Below are 25,062 nucleotides of genomic sequence, written 5' to 3'. Positions count from 1 at the left end.
GTTTCTGACATGTATCTACCAACTTTCTTCTTTCTTGTTCTTACATCACGCGCTCTGGCTCGTCTTTCTGCGTCTGGCAGGAAATGCTTAGTCACTCGCTCGGTGACTCACCGACCCTCTGAGGGGGTTCAGCTTTGTTTCGCTGACCACAGATGGTCAGCGACGCTCAATTAAGAAACATGTTGCGCGCCATAAAGGCTGCATGGCGCTAAACGCTTACATGGCAGCACTTTTGTTGGGCTAAAATGATGAAAAATACACACAGAAAACACACTTGAGTAAAAAAAAAACCCACAGATGGACAGTTTGTTTAGTTGTATCAACAGTCTTTATTTGGCCGAACATTTCATTCATTCATTTAATAATTAATATACATGATATTTACATGAGCAAACAAAAGACGTCTTTGTCCTTGTTTAGCCGTCTTGCAGTAAAGGTTGGCAGTGCATTCTTGGCCTTTTTAAACAGTGTCATTGGGTTTCTTTACTCCGTCCTCGCTCACACACGCGCACGCACATCGTCAGTCGTGTCGGAGCCGCACGATCACGCGTTTCCTCTCGCAAACGTTCGATCCAGTTCGTCCTCGTCTCCAGTCTCTGCTCATCTGCGCCAGTACTGAAGAGAGAGAGAGAACAAAGTTAAACAGCTGCTGGGGTTCAAATGAGAATTCAACATTTTCACTTTTTTTTCCTAAACCAATGTATCATTACAGTATTATATTATAAATATATGATAATTAAAAATGAACAGGAAGCTGGAAAAAGCTGAACTCTTGATTCAACAGAGAATCAGCGTATTAACATGATGAGACTTCACATGCGGGAGCTGTTACAGCAGGTTTTAACTTGTTAAACAGGTTTAAATTGTGGATTATTTACACAGGTTTCAGTTCAGTTTATGACAGAGTGAAAATCAGTTTTATCTTGTGTGAGAAAACTCTGAAGGAATCAATTAAAAAAGGTATACATACTGTAAAACAGGAATTTATGGGACACTTTGGAGAATAAGCAGCAGTGATTTTAGTTCAAACTAAACTGTCCTGTAACATTTCTGCTGTCGAATCCCCTCAACATCAGGAACTGTTTTATCGATCTGAGGATCTCTTTTATTGAAGTAAGTTGTACGTTTTTTATCCCTCACCTGGGCAAACTTGTGTATCTGCTCGACCACAGCAGCAAACAAAGCTCCCACGCTCTCATCGATCAGACTCTGCATGTAATGAACGGCCTCCTCATCCGACAGGTCCAGTCGAAACTTGTCCTGCACCTGGAGGCAAAAAAATAAACAGCAACAACATGAAACTCATGACTCCACCGGGCGACATTGCTCTTAGTTTGTAAAACTGGATATTTGATGGTGGAGGGAACAAACAGGTTTTATCTGTGTAACTAGTTCAAGTTGCTCTAAATATGTCTGGATCCAAGAAATAGAAAAAAGTTGAACGTTTTTTAATCTATGTGAGATTCAATCAGCATGTTCTCCTCATCACTTGAAAGTAACACCAAACACCAAACCGACCTTCTTAACGGTCTTGTCCGGCTCCAGAGCGATGTCAGGGATGTTGGCGTCCACCATGAGAGAGAACAGATTCAGGATCAGGTTGGAGTATCTGAAGAAACAATGGGAGGAAGCATGTTTTACTTTTTTTTATTTATTTTTTTACATCTTTTATTTAAATCCAATCCAATCCACTTTATTTCTATAGCACATTTGAAAAAGAACAAAGTTACCAAGTGCTGCACAACAGATACAAAACAGTAAAATAAAGAAAGTTACAGTTAAAATGCAGTAAATTAAAACCATATAAAAGCACTAAGAAAAACACAAGATCAGATAAAACACTAAGAAATACAAGAATACATGAAAGACAAACAGAGACCACATAACTCTCATGCTGTAATAAAAGCCAAGGAGTAAAAATTAGTTGAGTTATTGTATGAGGCCTTAATCCTAAACCTAATGTATAAACCAAAGTAGTGGTCCCGTATTTTCAGCTGCATTACATGTTTACTTCATGTCAAACTTGTTTAAAGTCTTAAAGGGATAGTTCAACATTTTGGCAAACTGGCTCATTGCCATAATCCTTATAGTCTTAGGAGTAGGTTCGTTACCTTTAATGAGCTCTATGCACAGCTCCACTACTTCCTGAACTTAATGCTGCTCCTTTGTTTCCTGTCCCCAAGACAAATTTCCCTTCTGGGACAAATAACGTTTATTTGATTTGATTTGGTTTTACATTATTGGACAAACTGATTAAACATGCAAAACTGCTGATGCACGTTCCTGTCGGGGGCAGTTTTTCAGCAAGCAGTCTCTGCATTTGCCTCGAAAACAACTCCGTCTCGTAACATTCTGTTATTATCTCATAGCGTGGTGAATGTGCAGGTCACAACTTGTCCACCAGAGCGTTGTGGAGTTGTTGGATTGTGTATTTGATGAGTTTGATGAGGGAAACCAAGAAACCCCATTAGCCCCCGTAGTGTAGCTCTGAGCAGCTCGCCGCTCTGCTCCGCTGTTCTAAAAGTAGCTTGCAACGACAATTAAAGGTAACGAACCTACTACTATGACTATAGGGATTATAGCAATAGGTCAATTCGCCAAAAATGTTGAAGTATCCCTTTAAAGGACAGGAGTTGTGTGTGTGTGTGTGTGTGTGATCTCCCACCTCCGGAGGTGCAGGAAGGCAGTGTAGCACTGCTTCCTGAACTCCTGGTACTGCTCGCTCTGCATGCCTCCCATCCCCTCCACCATCTCTTTGCTCAGCTTCATGGGCGGAGGCAGCGGTTTGGGGTCTCGGCCCAGGATGTAGCCGAAGTCGATGTGGAAGAGCTTCCCTGTTAGGAACGAGGCAGGAAGAGGTGAGGGAATCATCTTTGTGTCCAGAGGAGATTGTTTGTTAACTTGTTTATCACTGAAATGAGGTGTTTTCCTCACCGGTCTTGGTCAGCAGCAGGTTGTCCAGATGTCTGTCTCCGACTCCCAGGATGTATGTGATGACGCAGTAACCAGCTGGAGGGAGACACAGTGAGACGTCAGATCGGTTCATGTGCAGGAAACGGTAACACTTTATAATAAGTACACACTATTAAGCATTATTTAAGCATTAATAAATACTGAATTCTTTTATAACGCATGGATACTCATTAGTATGTAGTTTATAAACACAGTTAGTGCTTAGCAATGATGAGTAAAACATTTTTTACTGTATTTATAAACTACATATACACTAATGAGTATTCATGTGTTATAAATGATGAATTCAGTATTTAATAATGCTTAACTAATGCTTAATAGTGTGCACTTATTATAAAGTGTTACCCATGAAACTGAAGGAGCACAGATCTGCTTCAGCTGACAAACTCACCGCAGCTCTTGACGTAGGTGTCCATCACCTCGGAGCTGATGCCGTACGGTCCCTTCTCGCTGGGCGCGTGTTTCCTGAAGAAGCTCTGTGTGTGTGTGTGTGTGTGTGTGTGTGTGTGTGTGTGTGTGTGTGTGTGTGTGTGTGTGTGTGTGTGAGTGAGAGAGAGGACAGAGTGTGAGGAACCTGCAGCGTAGTGGAGACAGAGTACAAAGAAGACGCAGTGTCCTGGATCTGTGCTCACCTGGATGTTTCCTTCAGTGGCCAAGACTTCAGCGACAGGAACAGACTGGACAAACTGCATAAAACCTGGAACAACGACAATTTAATGTTTCTTTTTTCATGCACTTATTTGAATGTGTTATGTTCATTATTTTGTCAGCAAGTTACAGTCTGATTTTATATCAGTAAAATGTGTCTTTCTGTATTTGTTCTGTTTCTATTTTCTACTAAACAGCGCTCAGTGAACTCACCATGCTTGGTGCTGGTGGCCAAAACTTTATAGGGAGTCAACTTCAGGTCCAGATTCTCTTTCCTCAGAAGCTGAAGAAAAAAAATATGAAGGAAAAAAACATTTTTTATTCAAAGTGAATATTTTTACAGCATTTTAAAAAGAGCAGCAGCTGTTTTCTGTTACACGTGTGAAAGTTAATCTTCTGGACATTCAGTATTGTTAAAAACCTGGTTCAAAGATCAGAGCAGCTGCCTGATCCAAAACTTTCACCGGTTTTCTTCTTTAATAAGATAAAAGAAACCGACTGTTCACCAGGATGGAAGTCAGTTCACCTTGTCCATGAGCGAGATGATCTGCAGGATGAGCTGGTCCTGTCTCAGGTCGTCTCCATGTTTGAAGATGACTGGGTACATGGCTCCATCCTCGGCCTTGAAGATCAGCTTGGCGGGCATCAGAGCGCTCTGACACACACACACACACACACACACACAGAACATTTTCTTGAGCGCATCGTGGATGTAGCCGGAGCTCCTTTACTTTTTATCAACCAATAACACGACATCAGAGGTTAGTAGGTGTAGCCGAACCACGAATCTGAATCTATATTCAAACATTGCTCAGGTCTATTAAGTCAGTGGTTCTCAACGTGGGGTCCTTGAGAGGGTTCAAGGGGGTCCCCAACTTTTTCTTGAAATTTTTACCACTTTTTACTAGAATTTTTTGAGAAATTTTACTACTTTTTATTATTATTTATTTTCTGCTTCTATTTTTTAAAGACATTTTTACCACGTTTTCTAGATTAAAAAACTAAAAACTTTATTGAGACATTTTACCACTTTTTTCTAGAATTATTTTTGAGAAGTTTTACCACTATTTAAACTTTTTTTTCTTTTTTAGAAGTCTCACCACTTTTTTTCTAGAATTTTCTAAAAACTATATTTTTTGGGAGATTTTTTACCACTTGTTCTGGAGAAATTGTACAATTTTTTCCACAGAAATTTCTCTATAATATTTCATTTTCAATTTAATTTTGTATTCATGCCATTGGCCCTAATTTGAATGTACATTGACTAAAAAAAGTAACATTCTTCACTGTATTTGTGTGTTTCTGGCAATTGATTAAAGATTTTGTCCAATGGGGATCCGTGGTCTAATTTGTGTCATTTAGGGGTCCTTGGTGTAAAAAATATGAGGATGAAGTCTCCTGTTACCTTAAAGAGCGTCGCCGTCTCCGGGACGATGCCTCTGATCTTGATCTGCGGCTCCAGAGGAAGAGGGATGGGCTCGATCTCCGACAGATTCACTTTCTCGTTGTCGGCCAGCAGCGCCTGCAGCCGCTCCGTCTTCACACACACAGGGAGAGAGAGAAGCCGATGTTACAACATGGAAACAAAACGTGCAGCTGTGTTTCTGTGTGCATGTGCCGTCACCTTCTTCTTGCGATTCCCGCTCTCCCTCTGCACGGCCTTCATCAGCTGCACCAGTCGGTCTACGAATGTCTGCTGGGCGGCCAACAGCGAGCGCATCACCCTCACACTCTTATCGCCCTGAGGGGGAGAAAAACTTGTGAATATCAGACACGGAGATGAAGGTGATGAAGTCCTGTGATGTGAGGAGCTGCCGACCTTGAGTAAAGCCTGACTGAACCTCCTCATCACGTTGAGGTACATCTCGTGGGTCTTGGGATCTCTCTGCTGAGTGTCCTGATCCTCACACTCCACGATCACATACCTTAGAGACGCACAAACACAAACTTGTTAAAGGGATAGTTCAACATTTGAGCAAATTCTCCTACTGCCATAATCCCTATAGTCGTAGCAGTAGGTTCATTACCTTTAATTATTGGTGCATGTTGTTGTGAGATCAGCGGGGCAGAGACGTGAGCTGTTCAGTGAACACAATGGAGGTGAACGGTACAGGTCCCCTGTCCCTCATCAAACTCATCAAATACACAATCCAACAACTCCAAAACGCTCTGGTGGACAAGTTGTGACCTGCACATTCACCACACTATGAGATAATCATGTAACATTACGAGACAGAGTTGTTTTCGAGGCAAATGCAGCCGGAACTACATTCCAGATACGGCTGCTGGGCGGAGTGACTTCAAAAGCACAAGTAGTTCTGAGTATTTGCTTCATGTGTCGTAATGTTACATAATTATACATGATTATTTCATAGCGTGGTGAATGTGCAGGTCACAACTTGTCCACCAGAGCGTTTTGGAGTTGTTGGATTGTGTAGCTGAGCAGCTCACGTCTCTGTCCCGCCGATCTAAAAATAGCTTGCACCGACAATTAATAGGTAATGAACCTACTGCTATGACTATAGGGATTATGGCAATAGGCCACCAAAAAATGAACCTGGTTTTGTTCTTCAATCAGAAAAGAAAGCCACACTGATCTTAACTCACCAGTACAAGTAGTTGGCGAGCGTTGAGTTCTTGCAGGCACGGGAGATGAGGAACGTACACAGGTCCTGCTGCAGAGACACAGACATTAATAACACTCCAGATTTTGCTTCACAAGGGGATTTATAGATTATTTTTGCCTTCACCTGAGGGATACTTCCTCTATTTTTATATTCAGCTACGTTCTTACCTCCAGATTCTCGCTGTCAGCCCCGTCCTTGCCTTTCTGCGGCACAGTGGTCGGCCCAGATGTGCCAGACAGAATCTGGGAGCTACAAAAAAAAAAGCAAAAGGAGCCAGAATTAATGAACAATAACCCGTCAGAGAACAAGATGTCTTAAAACATTAAGTGAGCTTTTCCTCAAAAGACAGTTTCAGCCAGGGAAGGTCATTCCTGTTTTTATTTTTAGGTCATCACGGTTGCACATTTCCAGCTCTGTGCTTCCAGCTGACGGCCTGACACTGCAGCCAGAGCTGTGGACCTGCCAGTAACATCACAGCACCCAATGAGTTCATAACGCTTCCTGAAAGAACAATAATCAAATTCTGCAAAGCAGCAAAAACTCTCCCGACCGGTGAGAAACTCTGACATAAATTTAGATCCAGGGAGGAGGGGGTAGAACAAAAGTTTCAGGCCCCTCGGTGTCATTTTTAGCATCTGAACCACAGGAGAGCCTCCACATGTGCTTTCCTTCTGTCAAAAGCTGCTTGTAGTGACGACTTATTAATGATCCACAGCCGGAGTAGCTCTGCACTGACCTGTCCAGTGCGGAGTCATCTGAAAGTCCCTGGCTGTCTCTCTTGCTGCCTGGCTCCAGGCCTCCCTGGATGTCGCTGAAGTTCTCATATTTGAGCGCCTGGACCAGCTGCAGCAGATACATGAGCAGGTCCTGGAGAGGAGGCAGAGGGGTCAGAATAGAGAACAGAGTTTTTATTCCGTATCAGTTAATACCAAGTTGCTTGAATACTTATTTCTGTGTATGATTTACATTTATAGATAGATAGATAGATAGATAGATAGATAGATAGATAGATAGATAGATAGATAGATAGATAGATAGATAGATAGATAGATAGATAGATAGATAGATGGATGCTCTGTTTCCTGTATGTTAGTCACTGTGCAGCACTTTGGTAAACTTTTATGTTTTGAAAATATGCTATATAAATAAAAAGTAGATTAGATTGGATATTTTAAAACTGAAATTACTCAAAAACACACTTATTTAAGAGAGTGAAAACTTTTCTGAAACTTTTATCCACACAGACTGACCCATCGACTCCCACCCACTCTCGTATGCCCCTCCTGACCCCCCCACGGCCAGTGGCCAGTGGCGCCTACCTCGTCGTCCGCCTGCTGCAGCCGAGCCACGGCGTAGCGTCTGACCGTCGGGTTGGTGAACTGGGACGACAGCAGCTCCAGGGAGTCCTCCACATCCATGGGCCTCCACTTCCCCAGCAGCTCCAGGGCCTGCTTGGCCTCCTGGGGCAGATCCCAGTTCACACACTTGAGGAACTTTGTTAACGCCTGCAGCAAAAGAAGAAGTAGAGGAGGAGGAGGAGGAGGAGGAGGAGGAGGAGGAGGAAGAAGCGTTCAGTGTGTGAGAGACGGTTCACAGGAACAGGCTTTAGGACATGATAAGAAGTTTGGAGAGAAAACTGTCAAGTTTCATTTGACAAGAGGTGAAATACTGTAAGTAACTCTCCCACCTTCTCCTGCGTGGTGAGGTAGTATCTGAACTTCCACACCAGGTCCTGTTCTTCAGAGCTCAGCTGTTTGGTTGGAGGGTAGCTCACGATGATCTGTTGGTGCAGGTGGACACACACACACACACACACACACACACACACACACACACACACACACACACACACACACCAGTTTCAGTGATTAACACCAGGAAATGTGTTTTCATACCAACATGTAGCAGTAATTTCAATTGCTGATATTATGTATATAAAAAAAGCTGGAAGCTGAATGAGCCGAATAAATAGTTGAAACAATGCTGAATTAAATGAAGAAATTGCTGAAGCAATCTTGAAAAGATGAAACAATATCCGAAGAGTAAAACTAAAACATGTACGAAGGAGGCTCTATGAAATGGTTGGAATTTACTTGAACTGGTGAAGACTAGCATGAAGAAATTGCAAAGCTGAAGTCTACTCAAATATGTTTAAAAATGACAGCTTGAAAACACAGTTGAACCATTACTGATATAATAATAACAAGCAAGTACTTACATTTTAAGTAAGTTTAATTGGATTTGATTACATGTACATCCTAATTAGAAAGAGAACAGAGCTGCTTACATTGAGCTGGTCTCGTGTTGCAGCGTTGGGCTTCAGGTCGTGATCCGACGGCCCACTGCGGAGGCTACGAGCCAGTTTGTGATGTTTGCTCTCCACCAGGTTCTCCTGTGAGGAAAAATGAAGAAAACATAATGTATATAAGCTCGTTTTCACTATAATAACATCCGTAAGTGTTGCAATAACAGAATGCACGACTATTTTGGTTGTGGGTTTCAAATACTTTCTCTAATCATTGAGCTCTGGGACCAAAAGCTGTGATACAAACATCCACAATCAACAGGACTGTGATCATCTTCCTCATAAATCTCTACATATCTTATCCTATTTTTTTATTTTTAACATCTCAGTCATCAAAATAAGTGTTTGTCCTCTCACCATCCCCATCTGTGGGTCGGGAACTTTGACGATGTCGCAGCTGGTGAGAACAGGCGATGAGTCGTCTCCATCCTGAACAGAGGCCGAGCACAGCACATGGATCAGCTGATAACACCTCCAGAGGTTTAAATACAGACACATCTGGTTATATACACATTAGAAATACATGTAAATACCTTCTCGTAGTAGACAATGCTGTATTCTTTGTCATTCGTCTTGACACGGGGGAACTCCACCATGAGGTACATGAAGTTAGAGCTGCGTTTCTCACTCTGCAGAAAAACACAAACACAAACGGTGAGGATGTTTACACTGAAGACCACGTGCACTTGCTGTGATTGATCAATCAGACAGACTCTGTTAAAGAGGAATTAAGCAGGATTTCTCCCGTGGCTATGCTACATTTTTACCTTAATTACAAAGCTCTGGACTAATTGTGATAGTTGTGATCGCTCCATGGATTGTAAACAAATGCACATGGACAAGAGGAGTGTTAGCAAAACAGCAGAAAAGCGACCAGACTTGCATAGTTTCTCTTTAAAACCCTCTCACGCAATTAAATATTCATTGAGGCTTCAAAAACCTGTCTTTATTAAGCGATGGAAACCTGTTATGGCCTTTGTTAATACAATGAGATCAATCACACCATGTCTTTCGAGGGTATGGATTTTTTATTTATTTATTTATTTTCTTTTCATTACCCTCTCTTTAAATTTATGTAATACAATTGTTACTATTTTCTATTTATTATTATTTTATCTTATCATATATATATATTTTTTTTTTAACTTTTTAGTTATGTATTTATACTGTTTTCTTACAGGATTCTTGAATATAAGAAAGGGAAAATGTAAATGAAAGGAAATGTATGTCATCTTGAGAAAAAATGAATAAAAATTAAGTAAAAAAAAAACAAAAAAACAAACAAACCCTCTCACCTCATTGATCATCTCGATCTCTCTGAAGGTCAGCCGGTCCAGCCAGTCCACCTTCACCATGTGGCCCTGTCGATGGGCCTTCGTCAGCTGCACGGACACAAGAGAGGGACAAAGGTGGAACGAGGTTTACTAGAATATAAAAAAATTAAAAATGAAGATACAGAGTCTGAGGTTGTGGTCACAGTATGACGGCTGGTGTGCAAATAGCTCGACCAATCATGCACAAACTCGGTGCCAGCAGCCAATCCAGCGTCTCCGGTCGCGCGCTCAGCAGCCAATCCACTCATCAGTCGGTGTGTCGGGTGTCGGGAATGTAAGCACACACTTGGCCATGAACAGGAAGCTCCGCAACTCAGCTGGTTAGAATTAGTTCTCACTCTTTAAAACAACACACGAGCTGGTAGCAGCCGAGAAACAAAACCTCACATGTATCGAGTCGACTGCACTCGGGTTTTAATAAAACACGGAGGGATCAATGAGTTTGATTTAAGAATGAAATGAAGAACAAAAAGAGCCAATCGAATCCGATGATGTTAAGATGAAATATATTCCCTCCTCTTAATACTCCAAAAAGCTGCAACAAGTTTACAAATATGACTTTCTCGTGTCCACATACACATTAAAATCCATGCACACACACTTACACAAAATACACTGAAGTATGGCAACAGCAGAAAAAAACGTAAAAACCGATGTGTGTGATGCTTTCAAGAACACAGACATACTCCTTGACGAACCGAGTGCTCACACACAAAGCCTGGGTCAAAATGTATCTGTGTGGGGATTTCACTACACACAGAACAAACCAGTGTTCAGGGGTTTAATACGGAGGATTTACACGTTTATTCAACACAGTCTGAACTGTCCTAATGTGGTGATGGTGATCCTCGTGTACGTGGAGCGGGATTCAAGTGAGAAGAAGATGCTGAGGTTTCTCCGCAGATACATTTTGTCCGAGGCCTTTCCTCATACGCATACAGGACACAACACACACACACACACACTCTGCATTGCCAACACTAACTCCTCCTCCACTTGTACTCACATCACTGAGTACCTCCAGGTCAGGGCCCTGGAACAGACGATGGTTTAGACAGGGCTTCGCATCCGAGGGTTTCTCTCTTTATCCAACGCAACAAAATGTTTCCCTTTTCAAACCCTCCATCCCTGCCTCCTCATCCTCTCTCTCATCCTTTTCAGTCTTACTCTCTCCTCAACCCTTAACCCTGCTCAACCCCGTACAAACACACACAGATTGTACCTTGGCGAGCCTGCCCATCTGGTCCTCTGTCAGGCTGCTGCTGGTGCGTCCCGGCGTGGTGGTGGGCTCGCCTCCGTCCCCCTCCACGCCCGGCCAAACCTTCAGGTCATGCATCCCTTGTCGGAACATGCTAGAAGAGGACGGGAGGATGTGTTTCAGAGTTAACAGTCAGTACGTTTACATGCACAGCTACGCTCAAAATTCGATTTTGGCGTCTAATCGGACTTCTGTCATTGTCCCAGTTTACATGCAACTGAGAAAATCGAATAACTGACGAGAACGTGTCCTCCTCCTCAACACCAGGCGGCGATTACGCGTCGTTTCAGCGGGTTAATTAATACGGCCCCTTTTCTGGTTGACCTGTTAGCCAGGCAGCAGACCGGCATTTTCAAACAACAGCAAGATGGTTAATCGTTACAACGTTGTTCATCTTGAACGTAATGTGCGCGTTACTTATTGTGCAGATAAGGTGCACGCTATCCTTCGTGGTCATGGTGATTTCGAGAGGCAGATAAGAACGCTGTAACGCTCCAACAACAGCTTCTGCAACCAGCTTTCTTGGATGTTTTTGTTCCGGGGTCTTACGCCAGCGTGGGGGGGGTGTGCGTTGTCCAGTTAAACTCCGATTAAGGCGTACACATGAGCCGGAGAAAGTCGAATTCCGATTGCATTATCTGAGTTGGAGAAGTCCGATATTAGTCGGACTAACGCATTTACATGCACTCAGTTGTCCAGTTATAGTTGTATTAAGGCAATAATTCGGTTGTCTCAAGTGTCATGTAAACGTACTGAGTGTTGCAGCTGTGATCTTTCAAACCCTTGGAGCAAAAAGGAGCTGAAGACTCACCCGTATTTGCCGAACAGAGTGACAGTGGTGCCGCCCACGGGTACAGCTCTGCCGGGCCCGTAGATATCCCACACCGTGAGGGCCACCTGGGCACTTTGAGGGAGGTCTGGGTACTTGACAGGCAGCCGCAGCCACTCGTTCCAACTGCACCGGACGGCAGGAGAGGGAACAGAGAGGAGAAAAGATGGACAGGGTGTGAGAGGACAAAAATATGATTTTTCTAGAGCTTAAGGAAAATTTATTTGCCTTTATTGGAGGGAAATTGGGAAAAATAGTCTTAGTTTCCTCTAGAAGAAGAAGCAAACTTTTCTAATACAGAAATGTGTTTATGTAATAATTGGGGACAAGTTTAAGTTGATGTCATAAAGAGTAAGTGAAAGGAAAAATGGTTAAGAACAAAGACTGACATGTCCTTAAGTCAAATTTTAAAAGTCCATGATGCTACAAAGCTCCATTGAAACTTAAAGGCTACACACGACCAGTTCTTCTAAACCAAGACTAAATGAAATGTGTAGTAAATGTTGAGAAAATAAGTCTAAACTGGAGACTAAAACTCACTTCCATCGTGTGCTGAACGCTTTATACGAGGTGCGAACAGGCAAGGCGAGAGGTTTTCCTTCAGCAAACACCTGGCAGGTAACGTAGAGGTCTGAGCAGTTCTCTTGGTAAAGGCCGGAGAACCGCAGCATGGGGTCTTCGAGCAGCGCTTTGTAGCTCTTCTGCTCTCGTTTTCCTTCTAAACTGCCTCTGGAGGAGGAGAAGAAAAGAAGAACAAGAAGAGAGTGAGAAGCAGGAGGCAAGAGGCTGATGTTATCAAGAAAGCATTCTCTTAACATTTTTTTTATTTAAAACAAGATGAGGCATTAAATTGAAAATAGAAATCATTATTAGTTGAAAAAGTTAATGTAATATTCATGAAAACTTAACAACAGCCTGATTTACATTGTCCCAGTCTGATAATAAGATTAGAGAAAAAAAACTGGGCACAGTTCACAGACGCTTAATTGATTTGATCATTTTCACGCAATAATTAGACTCATGAGACGAACACACATAATGAAGAGAGAGAATTGTGTTTTCAAATTGCAACTCATGCTGTCTGGAGTCATGGGAGAGAAAGTAAACATCCTGATGATGACTGGTTCGGTCAGTTGATTTCTGTTTACCAGACGGTCAATTAACTGGATCCTGTTTACTTTTGATGAGTAGAGAGTTGTTCTGCAGCTCTGATGAGTAAAGAATAAGATGCACCTAGCTATGAGACAAAAACTACCACACATTTTAGATAGAGCTTCATTAGATTTTCACTGTGAATCAACTCACTGATTATTCTCTTCATTAATCTATTATCAATTGAAAAACACATGTATAAGAGAAAAGTAGCACAGTCGTGCACTTGTCAAACAATTGTTTGACAAGTGTCTTCAATGATACTATTAGTTTATAACTTCGCTGAGTAACTGACAAATGGTTTTAGTACCAAGGTAGGACCGCACACTGTAAAAAAAAAAACATCATATTACAATTATATGGGTAGATGTTGGGATTGTGATTTCAATTAAATGGTCAATTTTACTTTTGACCTCTTTACTGTTGGCTTTTTTTTTACACCAGTAGATTTACAATATAAAATTGATGACACAATATTTTGGGGGGTCTTATACCATACACACGTCCCTCTACATCTTGAGAATATAATTTGTTGGCCTGGACATCGCTGTAGTAACACAACACACATTGCACAACAATGTTGTGACACATTTTTTACCTTTATCATTAAAAAAATTTCCATATTGCCGTTTTGTTTACATTGTGATCAATCGTGCAGCCCTATTTCTAGGTTAGTATAAACACTCAACACACCACAATGTAGTTTCAGTTCATATCTGGTAGACAACCTGCCTGTTATAAAAACCTCTTAGGAGGTTAAAACTCATAATAACAAGCAGACATTTCATTGTATTACATTCATTTTCAGGGGACTTAACTTTAAACCAAGTTTCACAGTAATTTGTAACAATGTACATTATGGGGACTTTTTGTCCTCATAAAGTAAGTCCAGCCGCGAGTCCCCAATTACACACACACACACGCACGTACACACACACACTCAGCAAACACAGCAAGCATCCTGTCAAGTCACAAGATAGATTAGTTTGTCCGTTTGACAAAACGCGGCGCGTTAAGTTACAAACTCACATCTTAAGTTGAACGTTGATGTCCAGGTCACAGCTGTAAACATAGTTGAACTTGTCAGTGTCCATCTTCCGACGGAAAAAACACTAAATATGAACCAAAAACCCTGAACATGAAAATCCCCGGACGGTTATATGAGACTTTGAGCGGTTTGGGTTTTGCGACAAGGCCTCGGATCAGCTCGAGACACCGCTCGGTACCAGGCTCACGCGCCGCCCACACGGTCACAGACGTCACGACGCCGAGCACGAAGTTATAAAAGATAACTTAAAACGTCTAAATTCACGGTAAGGACATTATTTTGACGGCTGTCTCGCCGGGCATGATTTGGTGTTTTTGATAGCTACACAACAACACAGCAGCAGCAGCAGCAGCAGCAGCCGAGATCTACATCTAGACCAGAGCAGTCGATCCTCGCTGCAGCCAGACTCACAGCACTGGGCCGGTGATCACTGCATCGGGGATCGATCCACCAGGCCTGGTCGGGAGAAGTGGGAAGTAGCGAAGAGGCGGGGCTTCCAGCATGCTTATTAAAGGTGTATTACTGTATTATTTAAAGTACTTCCGACCATTATTTGTAGCAGTTAGAAGCCTTATATAATATAAACAATGCATTATTTGTATTGTCTTGTATTAACCATGCCTCTTTTTTTAAAATCTCTTTTATCTTTTCTTATCTTTGCATACAACATGACAGGGAGAACGGCTTCTCGCTCCCATGTTAAACAAATGGTTTCTCATGAAAGTGACAAATAAAAACTGAATTGAATTGAATTTTGTATCATTATCAATTCTAAGTGTTTTTCCTTCAATAATAACACAAAAAATAACTAAGTTTAAAATCAACAATGCTGCATTAACCATGAACAAAATAATGAACAAGCAAATAGATGAATAACATCATAGACTAAGCAAAAGATTCAGGTTTAAGAAATGTATTATCATTGTACAAAAGTGCAACGAAATTGGAGGCAATACCTATATATAAAAACATACAACCTACATAAAACAAACACTGTTTTTACACCACAAACAGGCACAAAGACTGAAAGAATGGACCCCAGTCCATCTGCAACTGTGGGTCATTGCTGTTCTGCTACTTCTTTCTTTCTTTTACCAAACAAAGCTGTTGAAAATATTGTTTGGCCTTGATTTTGTTCAACTGAGGAAACAGTCCAAGCCTTAAGGAACAACATTTAGGCTACTGGAGCGTTCAACAATATGATACTACAGTCCTCATGAGTGTTTGGTTTTTACAGAGCAGAAGCTGTTTGTATGGGTTCAGTAAAAATAACTGATTTAAATATTGCTTATAGGCTATTAATACTGAAACAGATAGCAACGTTAGCTTGATATCAGAGCGATGTCACATTTTAAGATAACAGAAAAGACTGTGAATACACCCCTACACAACATATCATTTTATGTTAACTATAGATTAAGCATTCACCTTGAAATCTGTGTTGTGCATGATCAACTGATTATTGAAATTAACAGAAATTACAGAAATGTGTTGCCAAACTTTTTTGAGGTACAATTTCTCTATGGAAGATGATTACCACGACAAAGGACAGTCTTTTATCAAAGTTTCGACACGCCAAGTATGATCATTTCATGACGACAGCATTGTGAACTTTCAACAGGAAGGTCTCCACAGTTAAAACGCACTTTTCACCAATGAAGTGCATGTCCGTGAAGGGCAACAGGCGTGTGACCGGAAAATCCTCATCTTTTGTTTTGATGAGTTCCTCCCTTTTCATCAATGCTGACGACAACTAGTTGACAAATCAGGGTGTGAACTTTTTGTCATTGTCAATATGTAGGGGACCTATAGGCGCTAGAGAGCCCACCCTATATAGTTGAACTTGAACAAGAACAATGGTAGTAATAACACAGTATCTAAATAAATGAAATAAGTGAATACGGAAATAGACTTTAAATGTCTAAACTATTCCATCAGGCCTTTATAATAACCTGTACATTCATATTAATGACAATCTGAACTGCAGTAAGGCTCAGAGAGAAAGCGCGCAGCCAGAGTGAGGCAAATGTGAGTCATATGACTGAATGAAGAAGCACCCCGTACTGATCAGGGAGACCTATCAACACTCTCCGACTACTGTGGAGGTATCAGAGAAAAGGCATGTGAGACACCACGTTACGGGGCCCCGGGGCCTCCTGTGAGACGTTTGAGAAGATTTTTCCTATGATCTTGCAGATCAGAGGGCAGATAGCAAACAAGTGGAAGAAGATGAGCTAATGTTTTGTTGGCCCAGGGAGTGAGACTCTGCTGCATTTCCCGGACAGGTCACATTTTGTATCTTTTAAATGCTTGTTTTTTTTTCGCAAGGATGAACTTGTGAGAATGGACACAGAGTACATGGGAATGGACATATCTTCACAACACGAGAATCAATTTTAATTTTAAGAACAAGGCCAGAGCAGATAACCGAGAGTAAAAAAAGCAAACTAAATGTCAGTATATAGACAATCTCTTTTGATAAATGAGTTGGGAAAATGTAAAATTTACTGGAAAATGAATAAGGGTTCCTGTTACACAACACAATCAAAAGTTTAACAAGGGCATGACATCTCTGAAGTCCTTTTACTTGTTTTTTCCAGTGTTTTCAATCGCATCTTAGCCTTTGACAGATGAAGATGATGTGATAAAAAATAAATTGTTCTACTGATTTGTGAAAATTGAAACAACTGTCTGTCCACCAAAGAGTAAAATCTACAATTTTCCATTTTATGGTGTTTAAATATTCATTTAATACTTGGATGGGACAAAAAATCTTAATGTTAAAATGTCAAATTGTCATTTTTAGACTTTTTGTAGCCCTGGTTGTACAGATTAAACAGATAAGGTATTAACTTATTAAATCATGAGCTTTAGATGTGCACGTAGGAGGATTTTGTTGCCAGGCTGCAAATTATTTATCATCCGATGTAATCGCCAAAACAAATATACTCATAAGAGGCTTAATCCTCTTAGTTTTCCTTTAATAACATTGAAAGTGTTGTTTATGCATTTCTTCTTCCATGATACTCTGCACACCCAACTTTCCTTTGGGGTTGGACTGGACCTGCATTGGGTAACGGATTATGTGACATTAATAAAATGAGGTAATACTGCAGAGGTAGACGGGATGAGGGGTTATTGAGGACCTTGCAACAGCAGTTCATGTATATGCTGTATTATGTTGTGTATTTGTGTGTATACAGCGCACTATTTGAGTACAGAGACATGGCTAACACAAGGTCTAAAGGAAAACTATTCAAACTCTGCTGGAGGCCAGAACGTAACTCCTCTCTCATCATCAAACCAGTTAATTCTTCAGCTTTTCACCTAAAGTTATACAGGTGAGTGCCTCTTTGTAACCATACCAACATACTGTTAATGTCTGCAATTAAAGTTCCTTGTTATGGATATAAATTTAGTATGTAGACATGTGTTTCACATAACGCGTGGCCTACAGATCCATATGAGAGGTTGAATGGCTATGAATCATCTTTCATAACTCCATCCCTCTTACCCTCCTCCCTTTGGACGTCACCTCCACCTCACCTCTCTCCTACCCTTCCCTCTCTTAGTCACCGCATGGATGTGTCATTGTTTCTATCACTTTAGAGGTTCATGCCCGCTGAAGCACAGCGAGGTGATCTCTGGAGTGCCAAAACGGTGCCAAGACACTGACTCCCTCCTCTTACTGCCCCCTCCTCCACAAAAAAACCACCACCACCACCACCACCACAGCCCTCATTCCCAGTGGATGGCACCGCTGACGACTTCCACAGCCAGCACTGTGGGCCGCATGACCACACCTCCATGCCGTGGTCGTAAAGCCTCAGGATGTATAAATGAGGGTGCAAGTGGAGGAGAGGAACCAGAGTTCTGACCGGACCAGATGAAGATGGAGACTGCTGGTGTTCACTGGCTGCTTGCAGCTGCAGGGTTTCTTCTGTGGACCAGCGCTGGTTCTGCTGCGCCAATGGAGTGCCACTTCAACTCCAGAGGTGAGATCCCAAGCTTTTTTATAATCTCATTTATTATAAGTACTTAACTTTTTTTTTTCCCCCATATTTCTGAGCTTCTGACTGCCACATGTCGTTCCAGCACTGTGTGTGTTCGAGGGAAAACACTACTCACTGGGTGAGACCTGGATGGACAACGCTTGTATGCAGTGCACCTGTCTGCACCCTGTCGGGGTCGGTTGCTGTGAGACGTGAGTACACAAACCTCCTGTGTGGTTTGGTGTCCAGATGCTTCAAGTCATTATGCTGCAGTCAGCTTCAGAGAGATGTTTTTTCAGAGAAGTGGATCTGACTGAAGTATTTAAAGCAGAAACAGAACATTTGAAATGTTTTATATTGCTATTGTGTTATTATGACTTATTGCAACAACATTTGAACATTATTGATAGCTGAGGTGTAGCTCAACTGGTTTACGCACTGTTGAGATATTTTCAAATACATTCAGAACAATATATCAGACATAAATAGTGTTTTTTAAACATATTCTGTGGGATGATTCATGATTGTATGTTGTATAAATCTAAATCCTGAATTAAAGTATGAACTATAGCTGCATAAGTAATGTAGAGGAGTAAATATATAATGTTTCTCTCTGAACTTGAGCAAAGTATTAAGCAGAAGAAGTGAAGGAAAATGTACTTGGTTACTTTCCACCACTGACATGAAGATCTCAAGAACATTTTCTATGCTTTTATTCAGGCCCTTTTCTTCGACACGTTGTCAAGACTTAACTGTTGTGGAAAATTAAAACCAATCATCCTGTATTTTTAGCGATACTGCTGAATCAGCAAAAAGTAAAACAACTAATTAATTTAATAAGATCAAAAGGAAGAGTAAACAGTGAAATTAGAGTATTTTTTTGAATTCTTAAAAATGTACGATCAAATCTTCTCCTTTACCTCCACCTATGTTCAGGGTTCATCGGCCGGTGGATTTCCCTGCTTGGTGTGAGGTGCGTGTGGAGCCGGTGTCCTGCAAAGTGTCTCTGGTGCAGGCAGCCGACCCCCGTCTGCCCTGCTCCCCGGGCGAGGAGTTCAAGGACCCGAGCCACGGATCAATGCAGCTGCAGCAGCAGCTGGAGGGGTAGAGAGCCACAAGACCAAAACCACTAATCTGTTCAGTCTCTTTGCCTGTGAACCCATTACTCACTATACAGTTAAACAACAGTTACTACTTTTGACATATACATAATGTACATTAGCAGCATGTGTAAGTTTTGATGTGTACTATCGGTGAAGGAAATGTTAGTGCCATTTGTCTATGAAAGTATATTTAAATGAAACTGCCATATTTCCCAGCAAAGAATTTAAAGAAATATATAAACAAATTTATTAAATCTTTTCCAATCAGTGTTTGATTGATTTCTAAATCTGTTTTTAGAGACTTTTACATCAAGCCAAATGCTGCAACCTTAATTAATCAAATTATTGTTGTAAATATAAACGTATATATACACATGCATTAATATATAGAAGAAATTCTATTGTATTTGACTTGATCTCTGTTGTAACTCATTTAATCTCCAAATAAAGTTCTACAGAAAAAGAGAAACAGTGTTGAAGTATGTGAAGACATGAGTCCCTCACACATAATTAATCAAATTTAAAGCACACTTTAATTCATTTTTCTCCCGTAGTTATGTACACCTCAGTACAGCCTTTGCTCAAGCCGAAAGAAAAGACAGTTAAACAGTAAAAATATCTTGGATAAGAAAGAGTTGTCTCATAAAAATCAGGATTAACACATGTGCAAGTAAATAATAGAGTCGAAAATAAAATAAATACAGCGATGCACAACAACCACAGAGGAGTTTTCACTCAAAATGTGAGTCAGTCTTCCTAATGGAAATATATACTCAAAGTTAGGATGCATCAAAAAATGCATACGACAAAGGCAAAACACAGACTTGCATACTTAACATATGGAATCCATCACTGGCTCTGCATATACAATGGAAACAAAAAAATGGATTCTTTGTTCATGAAATGTGCGCGTCTGTGCAAACATTTCTCATCTGGAAAGAAAAAAGAAAAACACTCCCTCTCTCTCATCCTAACACACACACACACATACATATACACACTCACACATGCAAACATCAGTTGATTCCCTCAGAAACACCATATTAAGACCTATTTGTCTCGTGGTCGCAGTCTTACAGTCATATATTAATACTGTTGGTCCCTGTGAACTGGGACACGTAGGACGCCAAGGCCGGGTTGGTGGGCAGGACTTTGATTGGCAGATCCCAGCTGAACGTATCCACATCCACGTGTTCTGCCCCGGCCCAAACCGTGACCTCTGATTGGTTCTGCAGGACGGTGGGCGGTTCCATAGGCTCCCGGGCAGTGACGAACTCAAAGTGCAGACGCCACCGAAGAGACACTGTAGGAAGAGATAAGGGTTCGGGTGTTGAGTTCATGTGTAACCGGCTGAGTATCTGAGAACTATTAGCTGACTCTAAAAGCTGAGTTCTACAAGAAAAACAAAAACCATGACTGGATTTATTTACTCAAATAGGAACTTGCAAAGTCAGTTTTTTGATTTTTTTTTTTTAACCCTGATGTTTGCCAGTTATCAGTATTTTTCTTTCCCCATCACTTCCTGGAACACTGCTGTGTCTCCTGTTGCATTACCGCATGAGAGAAAATCAGGAACGTGTAGTACGTCACCCACATACTCGTGTGCGTGTAGAAAATTCAAAATAAAAACTGGAACCTGCTTTGGAAGACAATATTATACGGAGCTTGTAGTACTCAAACTCTTCAGGAGGTTCCTTTTACTGAAGTGGGACACTGGGGACACATTTGATTTCTAATGTTCTCTAATAGCTCAGGCTTTTAAAAGACTTTTATTCTAGTACTGGCTCTTGCAGTACTCCTTTGATAGCAGCAACTACATCAATAATAGTGTCACTTTCTCAAAAGCTTTGCAGAAAACTGAGCTACCAAGACGTTATAGTGGAAAGTTGCGAAACATTTAACTGAGTCAGACTTGTTCAAGTCCCCCGGTGACTGACCTATGTCTGTGCTGAAACCGGGTGTGACATTGAGGGGGATGGGGAGGGAGAAGTGGCTGGAGGCCGTGTGGAGGCAGGACTCCATGTGTCGCCCGTGTCCGGTCACACTGACGGCCTGGCCCGGCCGCCGCTGGTACTGCTGCTGGATCTCCTCCTCGCTCTGGAGGCTCACTGAATACTGGAAACCAAACACACGAGTCGACTGTCAGTCACAAGTCCCACACTCATAAAACAGACAATTTAAACATTGTACAAAAACTCAGAGCGATAAAGACACCTGTAAACAGGGGATGTCACCCTCTGAGAAGTTGAATGTGCCGACGATGTCCTCCCCGAGTCTGTACACGATCTTGAAGATGCAGAACTTTGCCACTTTCCCTCGCATGTTGGTGATATTAAACATATCTGAAGAAAACAGAATCCCAAAGGTCAAAACCGATTTCAAGAAGAGAAGCAAAATCAGACGATTAAGCGCAGATATCTGCAATTAAAGAGATTTTACAAAAATGCTGTTGCTATATGTGTCCAGTTTACATTTTAACTAATCATTGTGTAACATATACTGTGTGTAATGACATTTTTCACCCATTTTTCATATGCACATGTCATGGTTGTAACAGGGAAACAGATAATCTGACTGACGTGGGCAGCGTCTTGAAGTGGTGACCATCAGCATGTCCAGTGCTCTCTCCAAAGGCCGAGCGTCTCTCCGGCTAGCTTCCTCTTCCTCCAGGAACGGGTTAGAGGGGGAAACCTCCTCATCCTGGGGAAACGGAGGCTCTGGCATGCCTACAGTTCAGACGTACACAATATGACAAGAGTTCGTATGATAAGACTGATGATGAGATTACATTTGCCCTGACTAAAGATTGTGGTAAATTTATCATAATAAACAGTTTCTGTTCCCTTAACACAATAACAATCTCTAGCAACCAGCCAATCAGAAGTAAACATTGCGTCACTCCTGTCCTGTGGTTTCAAAGTGACAAACCTCATCACCACTCAAAGCTTTACAGTGCACAACACAACATTTTAATCAATTGATCCAGACTCAGAGTCGTCTCACCCTGCAGAACCAGCACCCTGAAGGGAACTCGCAGTAGTTTGATGGGAGAGTTGACTCTCTGGCAGCCGATGGTCAGTTTGTAGACGTATTTCACTGACTGACCACGGAAACTAGGAGGACCATCTACAGGTACGACTTCACTGTATGAATCTGTGGTGGAGTAGATCACAAACAGAAAGTTATGTGTTCATTCTTAAATATTGCATAACGATTTAGCATGGCATCTGGACTTTAAAGACTTTGCAATAAGGTATAGCTCTAATATTCTGAGAGTTACTCATATTGTGGCACTCACACACAATTCAAACTTCTGGATTTTTGCAAATCCACATGTTTTTCATAAATGCAAACACTCACAGGTTTTGCTCTCTCCAGGGTCCAGGCGCAGGTCACAGAATAATATCTTAGGTGGTGTGTCCAGCACACACTGCCCTCGCTCTCCTGTATAGAAAAATAATTAGTGTTTTGCATTTGAAGTATATTACACATTATGAAAAAAACTATATCCAAAGTCTAAAACTTTTTGGGACTAAGTTTGCAACAAAACTTGTTTACCTCTATATTAATTAATGACAGAAATAGTGGGCTTCATGTAATTGTACGTCAATGTGTGTTAAAAAAGATATAAATACTAGTGATTTTTTAGTTCTGCTCTTCTCAGAGTCCACCCTATCCTCCAACTGACCTCTGCTTGGAATAAGGACCGTGTCACTTTCAGCCTGGACATCCTGTTTGTTCCCCTGTGCTGGGAGGGCCACCCTGCTCTCACTGGCATGAAACTGACAATGAATCTGGGCACTGGCCCACGCCAGCATCTCACTGTAATAACAGTTGGAAAACAAGGGTTACACATTTTTCATTAATTAATGATGGGTTTCTGGAGTTACTGTATATCGGGCAAAGAAATACAAAAGGAAACTCCTCCTCAATATTAATAAGATAATACATATGCGCCCCATGTGTTGAGGCTAAAGTCCTCACTGCAGGCGGCCCTGGTTCGAATCCCGCATCAGCCGGCCCTTTCCTGCATGTCCTTCCCCCTCTCTTTGCCTCCCCATTTCCTGTCTCTCTCAATTGTACCATCAAAATAAAGGCATGAAAAGCCTAAAAATATACTTAAAAAAAAAAGATAATACATATTCATTTAATAATGGATGATTAATCGATCAATCTCAGTCAACTGAGTAGTTATTTAATCTGTGAATGTTAGCAAATAATGACGGGATTGATCTTGAAATGTATTTTTGTTCATAGACCAAAGGCAATAGAGTATACTGTATATAATCATGCACAACATTGTGTTTTTCCAATAAACCATTAGATTTTTTGACTAATTATGGCAGCTGTAAAAATCACAACACACCTGTCTGTCTTCAGAAATAGACTTTTGCCTATGTAGTTTGTCAATAAAAGGGTATGAGCTCCCCTTTCTACCTAAATCATACATGTATTCAACTTTTCAACTGTACTTTTACAACATACATTACATCTACAATACAGCAAACTCAAAGACAGCCTCTGGTATGTTTGAGTCACATCTTGTTTGTGTGAACAGTGAAGAAGTGAAAGGTGTATAATAATCCTGTACCTGCTAGCAGAGGTGGAGAGATGGGACATCGGGTTGGTGAAAGTTATGAGACACTCCATGAGCTCCCCGGCCAGAAACACAGGGCCTCGGGCCATGGAGGCCACTACCTCGATCATCTGTAACGTTACGGTACAAGGCGACGTTACCAAGCTGAGCATACATACGACCATAAATACAGAGAACAATGCAAGCTGCAGTTTAACACGGTTTGTTTTGTGCCACACGCAAAATAGCAATAAAAAGTGTCGTGTGGCTGAGGGAAGAAGTTAACTTCGTTGCTAGTAACTTAGCTGGTTTGCAGCTAACTTACATTTCAACACATACCTTGACCTGTAACGACACCGCAGCAGCGAAACAGTTCCGTTGTCTTATCCCAAAGCACACCTCACTGTACTTCTCGACTCGAAATATTCAATATTTCATCGTATTTTTACAGAAACACTGACCATATTATATCCAGTTAGCCACCACTCCTGCTACAGTAAACAACAAATACAGTAGATATTCGATACCCACTAGTGGCCGACCAATGAAAAACCCGGAGTCAGGCAAAACTGCTAAATAATAATAACATTTACCAACAAACGTACATTTTAATCAAGATTAAGTTTCGCTTAACATCTCGGTATCACCTACCTTTTAGTGTCTTGTTTATTCAAAGAATAAAACACAGTTATAGTACTCCGGTAATGTTTTTGGTCGGCCGTGTAGGACGCGTCACGTGGCAGAACCGGCAGAACTCTGGAACTGTGGGCCGTTGCCATGGTGACTGCTAAAGAGACGAATGTTTATTTACAAATAACATTTCTTCGAGCGGTCACAGCTCACATTACACAGAGGTATTTTAATAAAAAAAATTATATACTACCTATATTTCTCAACATTATACCGATGCCTGGCACTTATAGACCGAGGATTAATATGTGAATAACAATATAACCGCCCCCTTTCTCTCTTTACTGCAAATGGTACAGGCTAAGAGCTACTGTAGTCCTCTGTCCCTCCGTCCGGTCTGCGAGGCATCAAGCGTGTCTGATTTGGACTAGAGCTACACTTAAACATTGTTTTGTGTCTACTTTAAGGTACATTAGCGGTTTAGTTGAACCTTAGATCTGCAACTCTTATCAAAAAGAGGCGGTGAACATCAACAGGTAAAGCGCTGCCTGACAGACAAAACGAGGGGAAACACGTCACCGGATGTA

General features: G+C 41.4%; 3 protein-coding genes across 4 annotated transcripts; 1 reads left to right on the top strand and 2 right to left on the bottom strand.

Moving 5' to 3' along the window:
• Positions 1-323: 323 nt before the first annotated feature.
• On the bottom strand, positions 324-14,551 carry pik3c3 (phosphatidylinositol 3-kinase, catalytic subunit type 3). 2 transcript variants are annotated; one of them, XM_083992512.1, is made up of 25 exons: positions 14,156-14,551; positions 12,515-12,703; positions 11,957-12,100; positions 11,110-11,239; positions 9,849-9,935; positions 9,087-9,182; positions 8,911-8,982; positions 8,536-8,640; positions 7,936-8,028; positions 7,568-7,753; positions 6,985-7,115; positions 6,416-6,497; positions 6,229-6,296; positions 5,441-5,546; positions 5,246-5,362; positions 5,027-5,158; positions 4,148-4,276; positions 3,835-3,904; positions 3,606-3,670; positions 3,365-3,449; positions 2,935-3,009; positions 2,666-2,834; positions 1,519-1,609; positions 1,141-1,266; positions 324-615 (listed from the first exon to the last, which is right to left on the bottom strand). In XM_083992512.1, exons 1-25 carry the CDS (start codon positions 14,218-14,220, stop codon positions 601-603), a joined length of 2,628 nt encoding a protein of 875 aa, XP_083848638.1. In that variant the 5' UTR covers positions 14,221-14,551; the 3' UTR covers positions 324-600. The 2 variants fall into 2 exon arrangements, with proteins under 2 accessions (XP_083848638.1, XP_083848639.1); XM_083992513.1 differs by having other exon boundaries at positions 6,229-6,293.
• A 3,509-nt stretch (positions 14,552-18,060) lies between these two features.
• Positions 18,061-19,274, top strand: msmp1 (microseminoprotein, prostate associated 1; the record flags this gene model as incomplete). Its single annotated transcript, XM_083992526.1, has 3 exons — positions 18,061-18,169; positions 18,270-18,378; positions 19,103-19,274. The coding sequence occupies 3 exons, from the start codon at positions 18,061-18,063 to the stop codon at positions 19,272-19,274; spliced, it is 390 nt and encodes a 129-aa protein (XP_083848652.1).
• A 526-nt stretch (positions 19,275-19,800) lies between these two features.
• On the bottom strand, positions 19,801-24,355 carry rgp1 (GP1 homolog, RAB6A GEF complex partner 1). Its single transcript, XM_083992751.1, has 9 exons — positions 24,185-24,355; positions 23,861-23,976; positions 22,958-23,091; positions 22,630-22,713; positions 22,273-22,422; positions 21,849-21,995; positions 21,484-21,611; positions 21,207-21,384; positions 19,801-20,572 (listed from the first exon to the last, which is right to left on the bottom strand). Exons 2-9 carry the CDS (start codon positions 23,974-23,976, stop codon positions 20,349-20,351), a joined length of 1,161 nt encoding a protein of 386 aa, XP_083848877.1. The 5' UTR covers positions 24,185-24,355; the 3' UTR covers positions 19,801-20,348.
• Positions 24,356-25,062: the final 707 nt, after the last annotated feature.

Source organism: Trachurus trachurus (assembly GCF_905171665.1).
Source record: "Trachurus trachurus genome assembly, chromosome: 18".
NCBI classification, from domain to species: domain Eukaryota; kingdom Metazoa; phylum Chordata; class Actinopteri; order Carangiformes; family Carangidae; genus Trachurus; species Trachurus trachurus.
The sequence above is the reverse complement of the archived record's forward strand: the minus strand, read 5'-3'. Positions and strand labels throughout refer to the sequence as shown.